General features: G+C 43.5%; 2 protein-coding genes across 2 annotated transcripts; one reads left to right on the top strand and one right to left on the bottom strand.

The window, feature by feature from the left end:
* Nucleotides 1-3,757: 3,757 nt before the first annotated feature.
* LOC143846596 (SEC14 cytosolic factor-like) lies at nucleotides 3,758-7,355 on the bottom strand. Its single transcript, XM_077355071.1, has 7 exons — nucleotides 7,218-7,355; nucleotides 6,628-6,745; nucleotides 6,255-6,343; nucleotides 6,100-6,146; nucleotides 5,918-6,006; nucleotides 4,878-5,011; nucleotides 3,758-4,437 (listed from the first exon to the last, which is right to left on the bottom strand). The coding sequence occupies exons 1-7, from the start codon at nucleotides 7,302-7,304 to the stop codon at nucleotides 3,853-3,855; spliced, it is 1,149 nt and encodes a 382-aa protein (XP_077211186.1). The 5' UTR covers nucleotides 7,305-7,355; the 3' UTR covers nucleotides 3,758-3,852.
* A 3,055-nt stretch (nucleotides 7,356-10,410) lies between these two features.
* LOC143846580 (uncharacterized) lies at nucleotides 10,411-12,511 on the top strand. The gene is made up of 2 exons (XM_077355055.1): nucleotides 10,411-11,801; nucleotides 11,891-12,511. The coding sequence occupies exons 1-2, from the start codon at nucleotides 11,361-11,363 to the stop codon at nucleotides 12,353-12,355; spliced, it is 906 nt and encodes a 301-aa protein (XP_077211170.1). The 5' UTR covers nucleotides 10,411-11,360; the 3' UTR covers nucleotides 12,356-12,511.
* The last annotated feature ends 921 nt before the right edge of the window (nucleotides 12,512-13,432 follow it).

Genomic DNA, 13,432 nt, shown 5'->3' with positions numbered 1-13,432 from the left:
AATGAGATATTTATCGGGTAATGAATTCGTTGGCCATGCCAACCTTCTCTCTATGATGTAGAGGATTTTCTATTTTATAACTTAAGTTTAGATTTTTCCTTTTTTCTTCCTTTCTTTCATCTTTGCAAAGCAGGGGTAAGGCTGCGTACATCTAGCCCTCCCCAGACCCCGCAATGGCGGGAGCCTCGTGCACTGGGCTGCCCTTTTTTTCAGTTTCTCCTTCAAGTAGTGATAATAGGCTCCGTTCACTTGCCTTCTCGAAAGGAAAGGAGAAGAAAGTAAGCCAAATTTTCTCGTGATTGGACATGATTGGACAAATTCCGCCGTTCACTCTTTTTCTCGGGAAAGAAGACTTACACACGTGTAAATTCTAAATAATTACGTGGAAAACCAACTTTCTTGCACTTTCCCTCTAAATTTTCTCACCAAAAGGATGAGAAAATCATTTTCCTAAGAAAACCACTTATCCTGTATACTTTCTTTTCCTTTCTCGGCCAAGTGAACAACGAGATAAAAGAATTTTCTCATAGTTTTTTTCCCTTTCTTTTCCAGTTTTCCACGTCAGATTCTTTTCCTTTCTTTTCTTCTCCTGCAGCTAGAAAACAAGTGAATGGAGCCTTAAGGAATATGGAGGGGTCTCGTAGGATCATAGAGAACCCACCAAGTCTCATAGGAAGCAATAAGAATGAGAAGAGGGGGAAAATGCCCCATGTGACACTTTTTTTGTTGCTTAGAAGAGAAAAATGTCGGGAAGCCCCCCTTTGTTGTTTGGGCACCGATTCTTTTGACATAAGATGGGTGTAAAATTCTTTTTTATGGTCGTTTTATTTCTAAAGAAATAGAGCCTTGGGATAAATTGGGACGAATATTTCCCCGATTCAAAACTTGTTTTTCTAACAGAAACCATGATGTTGTGTTGAATGCATGCATTACACAGGTGGGGTCACCTTTGTATGCATTGAGTACAAGCCTGGATATTCTTAATGCGGCTACTAGCCCATGATTCTATTATGTAACCTTTGTATTGATTTCTTTTAGGACTACCATTTTGAAAATGCGATCAGCATTGGGTGCTAATTGGTTTACCATTTAAACATTGTTGATCTCTAATGGCAGATTGAAGAAGAAAAGTTTGGTTGATTAGAAACGACTCACCCCAGTAGGTTGGTTGAGCTGATGACAATACAAAGGCCTAGAAATTCTTTGCCCCGTGAAATTTCAATCAAACAACGGAGAATAAAATTGATTTTTAGATAGTACAACGTTGAACAAAGTACTGACGGAAATAATTCCAAGATAGAAAACCAACTCAATAAGCAAAAAATAAAACTAATACAAGACAAGCTGTCCTTAACATGAGACAAACAATCCCAACAAGGTCTTATTCAAGGTAAGATTATCCTTATTAGATTGAAATTCGTACATAGATTGTAAAAAAACAGAACTCCGGATTGTACCTAAATTGAGCAATGTACATCCACACATGCTTTCTTAAGTTTGTGAAGCTTTTGATTTCCCTACCACTTTGGAATTGAATTAGCTGCTCCTATTAGTGTGCGAGCCTTTGCTTATTGTTGGCCCACACAAAATTTTCAAGGGAATGCCTTGGTCTGGTCCTGTCTGTGGAACCAATCAAAGGGGCACTTGAGTATAGACACACCATCTTCCTTTTTTTGTTCCTTGGGTTTAATTTGGGAACGACTAGCAAGATCTCATCTTGATGAGCGAAAACAAGCATTATCCAATCACGTGTGCTCGGTGATTGTGATTGGTACTGCTGATTTAGGCCCTTTTCGTTTGAGATTATGACAACCGATGGTGAGCCCCCAAACCAATTGTTCGACTCAAATTACATTAATTTTGAGTCCAATAATCGGATTGGCAGTTATCATAATCAAACGAACATGGCCTTAATGGGTCATCACAGGGTGACCCATTGAGTCAATGTCTGATGTCAAATAGAGACTTCACTCACAAGATTGGGACATGCAAAAATCTTGATCAAAGTTCTAGAATCATCAGATGTGGGTGGAAACAAGGAAAATAGACTAGACTTGTGCTGCCCAACCAATCTTTAGGAGCGGCTTTACAAAATACAACCATTACTTACTCTTATAACATAAAGTAAACTTGGCTACACAAAAAACTCACTTCTATCTATGACCAGTGGTATTTAAATGGCAACTTTGGAGTCTTATTCAGGGCATCCATTTGAAATCAAGACCGTTCATCTTTCAGAGCATCATGATGCGCCTGATATGGTCTTGGTGGAGATCAAGGTGTTCCTCATGGTTCGATGCTGATGAACGGAGATGATAAGGCAAAAATAGAGCCCAATAAGTGGCTCCTGAATTATCGTAAAAGTGAGCGTATCTCGTAATATAATAGAGCGAATCAGATGTAGAGATGTTCACTAATCTTGTAATCATCCATCAACCCACAAACTTATAATTTTCTTCCAAAAAGACAAGAAAGAAAATACAAAGATGGTGGTAGAAGAAACAAAGATATCCAAAACCCCTGATGGAGTGTTACGTAAGCCCTAGAACAATACTTGAGCACTAAAAGACGCATAGAACCGACGAGAAAGACATACGGGAACGTGTGAAAATTGTTTAATAGGATCTCACTCTTCTTCCAATTTCCAACACTCCTTCGTGTCTAAACTCGGCTCAACCTTTGACTTGCAACAAAAATATACAAAACAAACACGACCCATATTCCTATTCCGTCACATCAACATAAAAACAAAACATTAGACTGCTTCTCCAAAATGAAGCAGAGGAAGGGAGACCTTATCCCAATAACCTAAAATTTTCTAATATTTTATAATCTAGGTCTTCTTCAAAAAAATTTAAAAAGTACTGTACTGGTATAGGATGATCCAAACCGTCCGATCTATAGATGAACTGCAAGTTATGGAAACCTCAATAGATCGGAAGGCTAGGATCTTTCTATGGACATGATTTTTTGGGTAAAGACTATTTACACTTTGCCCCATCAAATGGATGGTTTGGATCATCCTATGGTGTAAGCCATACAATACATTTTGAAAAATACTAGACTATACTATACAGGCTTATACCATATAAAAACTCCTTTAGCTTTTCATCTTCCAAGATTTTATATGGTGTGAGCCCTTACAGTCTTGTATTTTTGTACCGACCAGATCATAGGTATGTGATGGAATACAACGTAAATAGGTTGTGCCCCAAAATTCATTTTCATAGGATGATCCTAGCCTCCGATCTATAGAGGTTTCCATAATATGCAATTCCTCTATAGATCGGAAGGTTGGCATCATCCTATAGAAATGATTTTTTGGGCACGACCTATACACATTATGGCGCATCACATGGACAATTTGGATCATCTTATAGTTATGGTGTGGTCGAAAAATAAGGGACTATAACTCTATAACGGCTCACACCATATAAAATCTCAACATTTTCTATTGTAATTACAAGATTGCACGGACAGAGGTAACATAGATTTCATGCTTCTCATGTTTCTGCCCATTGCTATTATGATTTTGAAAAACACTTCCCATGTACAACGTAGCGACCACGCTATCGCGTTTCCACGTTCAGCTCTCCGATACAGACAAAGAAATTAAAAGTCACGGAATCAGCTTTTCAAGTAAAATAAACACATGCACACCATTTCATATCCCGCTGACCACGTTCTCTTCACTTCGATAACTCGCTCATGGTGCGTAATACGCACCCACTCTAGGAAAACGTGGAACAAATAAAAATAAAAAAACGTAATTTGGAGGGCATTCTTGGTATTATAGGATCTTTCCATTTACGAAATCAGATTTAGGTATGAAAATATTGGAAGAAAAACAAATTAGAACCTTTGGGAGGTGGTGACGTGGCGGCGTTTGACGATGGAGATGAGGCCACCGAGTGGGGGTTTCATTTTGGACCGGTAGATCATCTCATCGTACGGCTGACGGTAAAGCTTGAGGAAAGGAAGGAAGGATTCACGGTTTTTGTCGTTTCTGATACTGAGTTGGTTAGAGTCTTTTTTGAAGAAAGCCGCGGGAGATTGGAGGAACGAGGGCCTGGGAGTTCTTGGTTGGTGGGTCCGGATGACACGTGGCGTTCTTGTGGCAGGGGAGGCGAAGGAGAAGGAACGGGCGTTGAGTGGGGAGACGAGTGCGGGGCCCATTAGAGAAGGGCTGAGATTGGGGTTGAAGGTGGGACCCACTTTGGAGGTTGCTGACGTGTCAGTGCGGGTGAGGTACCATGGTTTGAGGGAGTCGAAGTGGGAGACTGTGAAGGAAAAGCGGGATGAGCCACCGATTTTGGTGGGGACGGAGGAGGGTTCGAATCGGACGGAGGAAGAGAAGAGATTCTCTAAAGAGTCTTCAAAATCTAAGGATGAGATCACCATCGTCACCGTTGATAGCTCCACGAACGGACGGACGCCCTGCGCCAAAACCCATCGAAAACACGATTAGAAAAAATGTGTCAGTGAAATTACCAAAATGCCATTCTATCTGATTGTTAACATCCAATTCATTTAAGGGAAGATCACTTTGATCAAACATTATGTCCAACATGTGGCAAGGGTGTATGTGATCAGGTCCAATGATTTGCCCGGCCCCACTACGATGGTATGGTTTTAGCCCGTTAGATCAATGGTCCTGGTCACCCGTTAGATCAATGGTCCTGGTCACACCGAGGTGCCATGTCAGACTGGGTAGAGGACGGAAAAACTGGATTTACACAAAACCTTTTTTTTTCCTTTTATTTTTTCTCTCACTTCAGAAACCAACTAAAACGGTAAAAACACGCGAGTTTGTGCAACTATTAAAACATGGCAGTGCCAATATCAGTAACTGGTTTTTTTAAAGAAATTATAATTACCTTCCACAGGTAAGAGAAGAGGGAGGGAGGATCGATGACGAAGGCCTTATGAAGTCTTCCAGGATAATATTCCGATACCATCTTCAGTGTTGCCAGCAATAAATTCATAAAAGCCGACCCCGATCTGAAAAAGCCTGCATTTGCACCCGTCCGATATATCAATAAATGAAGGAAAAACTTCGTCTCAGTAATTTGAATAATCTTTTACGCGAATGATATTGGCACTACCATGTTATCATAATTGCACTAACTCATCTTCTCCTCTATTTAAACAGCTATTTAATGTTATTAACTGTTCCCATAAAACTCCAAGAAGACAATTAAGAAAAGAAAAGCTGAGTTTCTGCAACTATTAAAATATGGTAGTGCCAATATCAGTAGCTATCATCATCTTCTGTGTTTTAAAAACATTTTTTTCAGTGTTCTGCAATTCCATATTTCGCTTTTGGCCAAGGAAACGTCAGTCAATAAAAGAGTATCTTCTGTACTTTGAGGACGAAACACTTCCAGAGGACGAATTTCCAAATATACCCCTAAGACCTTAGCAGTACGAGGCAGAAATTTCAGGGTTACTTCCGTCCGTCTGAGAAATTTACTTCCAAATGGGGAGGTGTCTGACATTTCTGAACACCATCTTCATTAATTAACGTGTATACTAACGTGCACCATGTGCTCTGTGTTTCCTCGTGCATGGCCATGTCCTTCGAGTGGCTGACCATAATCATGCTCTCTAGTGATTAAGCCTGTTATTGGCTCGCTTTAGCATTATCTTTGAAAATGAAAGGAGGGGTATTAATGAGACTGTCAAGAAATCAAGTTTTCAGGGAAGCATGGTAAGAATTTCAGACTGTCAAAAATCGGAAATTGTTTAATAGCGAGTTTGGGACAGACAAAAAAGAAAAAGTTGCTGGCGAGAACGAAGATAAAGTGGAAACAAAGAGGAAGAAAATGGCTGTTTAAATGACCATACTATCCTCACTGAGGGGTTTCATTAGTTTCTTTTCTAAGGGTAGTAAAGTCATTATGAACAGAAAGCTTACTGGCATCAAAGAGAAGTACGAATTGTTCAACGTTTCTCGACATGGATCCAATCGCTACTTCCAGTGTAAATACCAGCAAACGAATATACCTGCAAAAATATAAAGATAAAAAATGAAAAAAAAAAAAAAAAAAACTCTAGAAAAAGAAAAAAATATTAAAATTTTCCAAAGATTTCTCTCACATTTTTTGTGAATGGAATTTCTGGTAATCTTGCTTTATCCGCAGAATCTGGAAGAAAAAAGAAAAAGAATATGAAATAAGTCACAAACTTTCCATTTATTTCTTCGTTTGAAGGAAAATTACTTTTGATTTAAAAGAGATAAAATAGAAAATTACCATTACAGGTCTGGATTCGTGGTCGTAACCAGCAACGTAGGCAAATCCTTCGGCTAACTCGGAAGAGAACTCATCTGCTATCAGATGCTCTGTTTTTTTTTTTTTTTTCAAAGAAACAAAGAGAGATTCTCACTACTTTTTTCATTACTGCAGATGCCTAACTAGTTTGAACACTTTACAACGGCTTCTTTGTTCTTACATTGGTTATAGAAGATGAAAAAGCAAGATTCCATAAGGAAAATCAAAAAGTAAAAAAGAAAAGAGAAGAATAGAAGTGAATAGAATGAAATTCATCGGATTTTGTGATAAAAGAAACGATTCAAGGCACAAAAGAAGATAAAATGAGAAGGAGGAAATGAAAAGGCAAAGGTACCAGTGCCGATGCTATCTCTCCAAGAAAGACAAGCTCTTAAATGCTTCGCAGCTTTCTTCACGTTCTCTCCTTTTGCTTTCAGAAACCTTTCCAAGCAGGCGTAATTGCAGAACTTCTCCTGCAAGAATAGAAACAGAAGATTCTAGAAGATCAATGAAAGAGGAAACAAGAAGAAGCAAAACTTGTGTTGTAGACATAAACATAACAATCAAAGCAGATTATTTCCATTGCAAATTATACAAAGAATGCAAGATCAAACGCTACATTTAATAAAAGATTCAGTTCAGATCCAACTCTGAATGAAATCTCTAATGACAATACAGAAATTTTGATTAGAGAAAAAGGCCTATTCTCGGATCGTTGTTCAGTAAATCGGTAGATAAAGAAGAGGAATTCATAGCAAAGATGTAAATGAGAAGGGGATACCTTAACCTTAGTTACAAAGGCAGCTTCGTTAGTAAAAAATGGATGATAGAAAAAAAAAACAGAATCCAGGAAATTTTCAGGAGAAACGATTAAACCGAAGCTCAGGAAAAACCTAAGATTTGAGGTGAAAAACAAGTAAATATGGAATCTTTTGAGATGATCACCTGTTTTACAGTAAGAGGAGCTTGTTTTCGAAGAATCTGAAGAATAGCTTCTAGTCTGTCTTTATCTTTATGCTCTTTCATCCCCATTTCTACTAGAAACAGCAAAGAAAACGATAGTAATATATGAAGCTGTGTCTTTTTCAGTTAATCACAGAGTAAGGAGAGAGAGAGAGAGAGAGAGAGAGCCCGTATTTATAGGACGACGGCACGCCGAAAGACGGATTCCGTTACGTGGCAGACAGGAAAACAAAGGGCATCATGACGCCCAGATGGAGATTCGTAACGGAAAACGTCGGCGGCCCACAACCCACTTTAAACTTGTTGAAAAAGCTAAAATGCACATGTAGGTGTATATTATTATCTTTAACCCATCGAAAATCCCCTCGCTAAAGATCTAGCGTATGTGTTTTGAGCGTTTCGTATAGTAAGAGGCTAAAATACGCAGGGTGTGTAAAATTAATACGACTGTGATCAAAAGGGGTTTCGAACCCGTGACCTGACTCGCAGAATATTAGAAGAATTAATGAAGTTACCAAACTATCCTCGCTTCTTTGACAGAATTGAGTTGTTTATTGGAGGAAGATAAGGACATTTTGGTCATTTCGAGAGGTGTCCGTTATAAAACTTGAAGGGGAAGTTCTATTTTATTTGCCGTCTAGTAAACGGCATGTCCTCACAGTACAAAGTCCACGACATTCCTGTATGTGACATATTCTACCCTTTTTCTTACTTGGGACAGGCCCCTCTAGTGTAAAAGAGTTGTCAAAATACCATAGAGGGGGCTGTCCCGAGTAAGAAAGTGGGGGGCAAATTAATCACTGCCCTTTTCTTAATTAATTATATCTTGTCTTGTCTAAGAAAAGAGATTCTCGTCCTGAAGCCAAAGGCTGTTTCTTGGAAAATGAAAAAAAAAAAAAAAAAACAAAGTCAAAAGATTCAACAGTATAGAGTAGGTATGTAATTTTTTATTTATTGTAAAAATACATATGGATGTGGAAAAGTGGGGAGTCGTCTCAAAGTAAAAAAGGGTTTTTTTGTGAAGTATGTTAGACCAAAGATCGGTAACAGGTACAGCAGTGGCGTAAGAGCTGAGAGCGAGCGACAAGGGAGGTTGAGTATGAATCCTGCGGTGAGTGTTTAGTCCTGCACAAGGCAAACGAGGTCAGAAGACCAGACCGGATTTTACTCCGGACAGGTCCTTCGACACTCAAGTCAGTATGAGCAAGAGTGAAGGGAAGTCAGAGTTTTTAGGGAGAAGAGGGTTTTTAGCATTACCCATGAGTCTGAGCTTTAGTCCCCTATTTATAGGGAAAATCTGTTGAGGTGTCCTGGACAGGTGTCCAGGACAGGTGGCGGCCTGTGAGAGGCTGGATCTCACCTACTCTGAACAGGTGGCAGCCTGTGAGAGGCTGAGTCTCACCTACTCTGGGACAGGTGGCAGCCTGTGAGAGGCTGGGTCTCACCTACTTTGGGACAGGTGGCAGCCTGTGAGAGGCTGGATCTCACCTACTCTGAACAGGTGGCAGCCTGTGAGAGGCTGAGTCTCACCTACTCTGGGACAGGTGGCAGCCTGTGAGAGGCTGAGTCTCACCTACTCTGGGACAGGTGGCAGCCTGTGAGAGGCTGGTGTTTTCACACCCCATCAGTTGCCCCCCAGTTTTCCAAGTCATTGAAGGACTTGGGAAAGTGTGATCACTCGTTTTTCTGGATGGGGAGACGTTATTCGGGGGTGAATCGAAGAATTTAGCACGGAGTCCGGAGTTCGCAGTCCGGATTTCGGAGTTCGGAGTTCGCAGTCCGGCGTCCGGAGTACGGCTTCAACCGGACTGGCTTCTGGCGCATCACAGAGTCAAATATCCAGTCCGGAGTTCGCAGTCCGGAGTCTGGAGTTGGGAGTTCGCAGTCCGGAGTACGGCTTCAACCGGACTGGCTCCTAATGCTTCACAGAGTCAAATATCCAGTCCGGAGTTCGCAGTCCGGAGTCCGGAGTTGGGAGTTCGCAGTCCGGAGTACGGCTTCAACCGGACTGGCTCCTGGCGCAACACAGAGTCAAATATCCAGTCCGGAGTTCGCAGTCCGGAGTCCGGAGGTGGGAGTTCGCAGTTCGCAGTCCGGTGTCCGGAGTACGGCTTCAACCGGACTGGCTCCTAATGCTTCGCAGAACGCGTTATATTCAGTACGGTTTTTTCCGGACTGAATTTTGTCTTCTAGCGGCCAGTCCGGTGCGGACCGGACTGATTTTTGTCGTCTTGTGAGAACGCGTTATATCCAGTACGGTTTTTTCCGGACTGAATTTTGTCCTCTAGCGGCCAGTCCGGTGCGGACCGGACTGATTTTTGTCGTCTTGTGAGAACGCGTTATATCCAGTACGGTTTTTTCCGGACTGAATTTTGTCTTCTAGCGGCCAGTTCGGTGCGGACCGGACTGATTTTTGTCGTCTTGTGAGAACGCGTTATATCCAGTACGGTTTTTTCCGGACTGAATTTTGTCTTCTAGCGGCCAGTTCGGTGCGGACCGGACTGATTTTTGTCGTCTTGTGAGAACGCGTTATATCCAGTACGGTTTTTTCCGGACTGAATTTTGTCTTCTAGCGGCCAGTCCGGTGCGGACCGGACTGATTTTTGTCGTCTTGTGAGAACGCGTTATATCCAGTACGGTTTTTTCCGGACTGAATGCCGAGTGCGGAGTGCGGAGTGCGGAGTGCGGAGTGCGGAGTGCGGAGATCCACCTTTGGGACGTGAATGTTTACGCGCGTGCTTGATCGTATTGATGGTGGGAGAATGTGTCCGTCATAAATAGGGGACACGTGGCGCAATCCGGATGGCCTCGAGATGCGTGCATCGCATTTATTACCCCACCGCCTCCGAAAAACTATATAAGGAGGTTTACCCCCCTTCACTTTTTACTTTTTACCTTTCATCTTTTTCTCTTCTTGCTCTGGGAGTCTCCACTTCTCAGTTCGCAGCTCGCAGTCCGCAGATCGCAGATCGCAGTTCGCAGCCCGTAGCTCGCAGTCGCGTTCCAAGATCTTTTAAGAGCTCCACTCACCGGTATTCCTCTCAGCCCTTCCTTTTACTATGTCTGATAGTACTTCCGATTCCGAGTCCGGTACGGGGTCCTCCACTAGCAGTATTTCGGAGTTTAGGATGCCTCAGGAGCCTTTTTTGGCTAGTCCGTCTGATAGGATAGACCTTGTAGATAGTGACGACGGAGGGGATAGGGATGAAGTGATCTTAGATCTGAATGCCACTCCACCCTTGACTGGCAGTCTCCCGCGAGCAGGAGGGAGTGTTGAGAGCGACGTTGCTGAAGCGTCCACAACATTCCTTCCTGGCCGGGCCGTGGAGGTGATCGCTAGAGCGCGGATGGATGCCGATCCAAAATACAACTTGCGAGCTCTAGTCGAGGAGAACTACCTCACCAGATCTATGCTGGGAGACATCAGGGATAAATACTGTGTGCCCCCGAGATTTGAGCTGAGGGCAGCTATAGAGGGAGACAGAGCCTGCAACGAGAGCCAGGATCTCTGTATTTATGAGGAGTCACTGAGGGCAGGACTCCGATTTCCGTTGCACCCCTTTTTCTCAGCGGTGCTGCGATACTACGGACTAGCCCCGGCCCAGGTAGCTCCGAACTCATGGAGATTATTAGTTGGGTTTTTATACCTCGTCCACGGTCGGTTAGAGAGGAGCGTGACTTTGTCACTGTTCCGTGCTTGTGCACACCTGAAGAAGCATAAAGAAGGGGGCTGGATCTACATTAGCCAGCGCCCTGAACGAAAGATAATCACTGGCATTCCTTCGTCGATTCACTCGTGGAAGAACAGATTCTTCTATGTTGTGGATCAGGAGGCCAGTGAGCCCTGGTCCGTCCCTCTAGTGTGGGACACTCCAGATACCTCAAAACTGAGTCGAAAGCCGCTCCTCGAAGGTGAGGACAGTATAACATTCGCCTTGATGCGGAAGGAGATTGAGCAATCGGGCCTCATCCGTTGTAAGGAGTTTTCTGAAGAGGCGATTCTGGTCGGGCTGGGCGTGAGTGCCGCGACTCCAGAACGTATGTAGCTAGACTTGTCTATGCAATCTGTTTATTTTTTTTTTTATACTTGCTTCTGACCGTTGGCTGCTCATTTGTCTTGCAGAGATGAAGAAACAATCAACCGTCGAGAAAATCAGGCAGGGAGCTCAGCCGCGGGCACAAGAAGGTGCTCAACAGGCGCAGCAGGAGCGCCAGAAGAGAAAAGCGACTGTGCTGGGGAGTCCGGCCCCGTCACAGGGCATTCCTCCCCCATCCCAGAAGCCCAAGACTAAGGTGAAGCTAATAGGCCCCTTTGCTCAGGGCGGTGGCTCTTCTAAGTCCGGTGGTGCTTCTACCGGAGCCGGTTCTGGGGCTCGCCCTCCTGCGGGGATTAGTGAGCAAGTCTTTCGACCCAATTGGGCCGTTCTGAAGGATGACACTGCCTTAGGCGAGAGCCGGGTAGCAGCAGAGCTTATGAGCAAGTGTTTGCTGCAGAAGGACAAGCAACAGGTCCTTTACGAGCCGCCAGCTACAGGAGAGGAGGCCGTGTTGTCCTCCGCTTACCAGGTAAGGAAGTAGTGCTTCGATTTGCTAACTTTCTGCTCATTTCTTTCTTTCACCATACTGATGCCTGTTTCTTTCTGTTCTTTCTTCAGATCTTGCTATACTATAATGACCTCAAGGAGAAGAGTAAGAGCTTCTCTCAAGCCATTACTTCATCTGAAGAGGTGAACGGAAAGTTGGCCGTTGAGGTGCAGGAGCTTCAAACGAGCATCGGGCGAATAGAGGAGGAGAGGAAGTTGTTAAAAGAAGATCTGGCCGCAGAGAAGAGGAAACTGGCCAAGGCTGCTGAAGCCATGGAGGCTCAAAGAGGAAGGGCCACTGACAGACAGGAGAAGGCAGTAAAAGAGGCCACAGAGGCAAAGGAGGCTGAACTTTTCAGCCTGTCGAGCGAGGCTTACAGTCTTGGATACTACGACTGCCTCCAGGAGCTCCAGGCCTGCAATCCAAATCTGTTGATGCAGAACATGACTCTCCCTGCCAGGCCGAAGATTACTGATGAGGAGCCAGATACTCCTGCTGATACTCCTGCTGACATCCCCTCTCTTCCAGATGCTTAGATTTTATTTTTCTTTTTTGTTTTGTTGTGACCTCTTTTTGTAATGGTCCTTGAGACCCTACAGCTCTTACCAGCATGTTTAAAGTGAATTTTGTAATGGCCCTCGAGGCCCCACATATCCTGATCAATGAAATTTGTCTGTCTCTGATACTTCTCAGCTGAGTAATTTGCTTGACTTTGTCTTTTATTTTGATAACCTGTGAGTGAGGCCGTTGATGGTCGAATTGCGACAAACTGGTCTTTTAACAAGTACCCAAGTTTTGTGAACTGGGTTTCCAGTGCGTACCCGAGTTTGAGAACTGGGTTTCCAGTGCGTACCCGAGTTTGAGAACTGGGTTTCCAGTGCGTACCCGAGTTTGAGAACTGGGTTTCCAGTGCGTACCCGAGTTTGAGAACTGGGTTTCCAGTGCGTACCCGAGTTTAAGAACTGGGTTTCCAGTGCGTACCCAAGTTTAAGAACTGGGTTTCCAGTGCGTACCCAAGTTTTGTGAACTGGGTTTCCAGTGCGTACCCAAGTTTTGTGAACTGGGTTTCCAGTGCGTACCCAAGTTTTGTGAACTGGGTTTCCAGTGCGTACCCAAGTTTAAGAACTGGGTTTCCAGTGCGTACCCGAGTTTGAGAACTGGGTTTCCAGTGCGTACCCGAGTTTAAGAACTGGGTTTCCAGTGCGTACCCAAGTTTAAGAACTGGGTTTCCAGTGCGTACCCGAGTTTGAGAACTGGGTTTCCAGTGCGTACCCGAGTTTAAGAACTGGGTTTCCAGTGCGTACCCAAGTTTAAGAACTGGGTTTCCAGTGCGTACCCAAGTTTTGTGAACTGGGTTTCCAGTGCGTACCCAAGTTTTGTGAACTGGGTTTCCGGATATAAAAATGACACTGAATTTGCAAGAAGATTATTTATTCATAACAACAAATATACAAATATACAACTTTACAAGATCACCTTTTCATGCCGGATAGTTCGACTACTGATAATATTTCCTGAGGTTTTTGGAGTTCCATGCATGAGGTAATAGGTGCTCCTCCAGTGTCTCTAGCCTGTAGCTTCCTGGCCGGATAACTTCCTTCACTCGGTAGGGT

Source organism: Tasmannia lanceolata, unplaced genomic scaffold, assembly GCF_043159265.1.
Source record: "Tasmannia lanceolata isolate RefF3 unplaced genomic scaffold, GAP_Taslan_0.1 ptg000015l, whole genome shotgun sequence".
Lineage (NCBI taxonomy): Eukaryota > Viridiplantae > Streptophyta > Magnoliopsida > Canellales > Winteraceae > Tasmannia > Tasmannia lanceolata.
This window is presented reverse-complemented; position numbering and strand designations above follow the sequence as displayed.

Bases quoted from the DNA above. Each gene is read 5' to 3' on its own strand.
- LOC143846596 (XM_077355071.1), bottom strand. From the start codon at position 7,304: ATGGGGATGAAAGAGCATAAAGATAAAGACAGACTAGAAGCTATTCTT. The intron at 6,344-6,627 runs GTACCTTTGCCT...AAAAAAAAACAG, and splicing joins GAGAGATAGCATCGGCACTG to AGCATCTGATAGCAGATGAG. The intron at 5,012-5,917 runs GTAAGCTTTCTG...GTGCAAATGCAG, and splicing joins CGTACTTCTCTTTGATGCCA to GCTTTTTCAGATCGGGGTCG.
- LOC143846580 (XM_077355055.1), top strand. From the start codon at position 11,361: ATGAAGAAACAATCAACCGTCGAGAAAATCAGGCAGGGAGCTCAGCCG. The intron at 11,802-11,890 runs GTAAGGAAGTAG...TTCTTTCTTCAG, and splicing joins TGTTGTCCTCCGCTTACCAG to ATCTTGCTATACTATAATGA.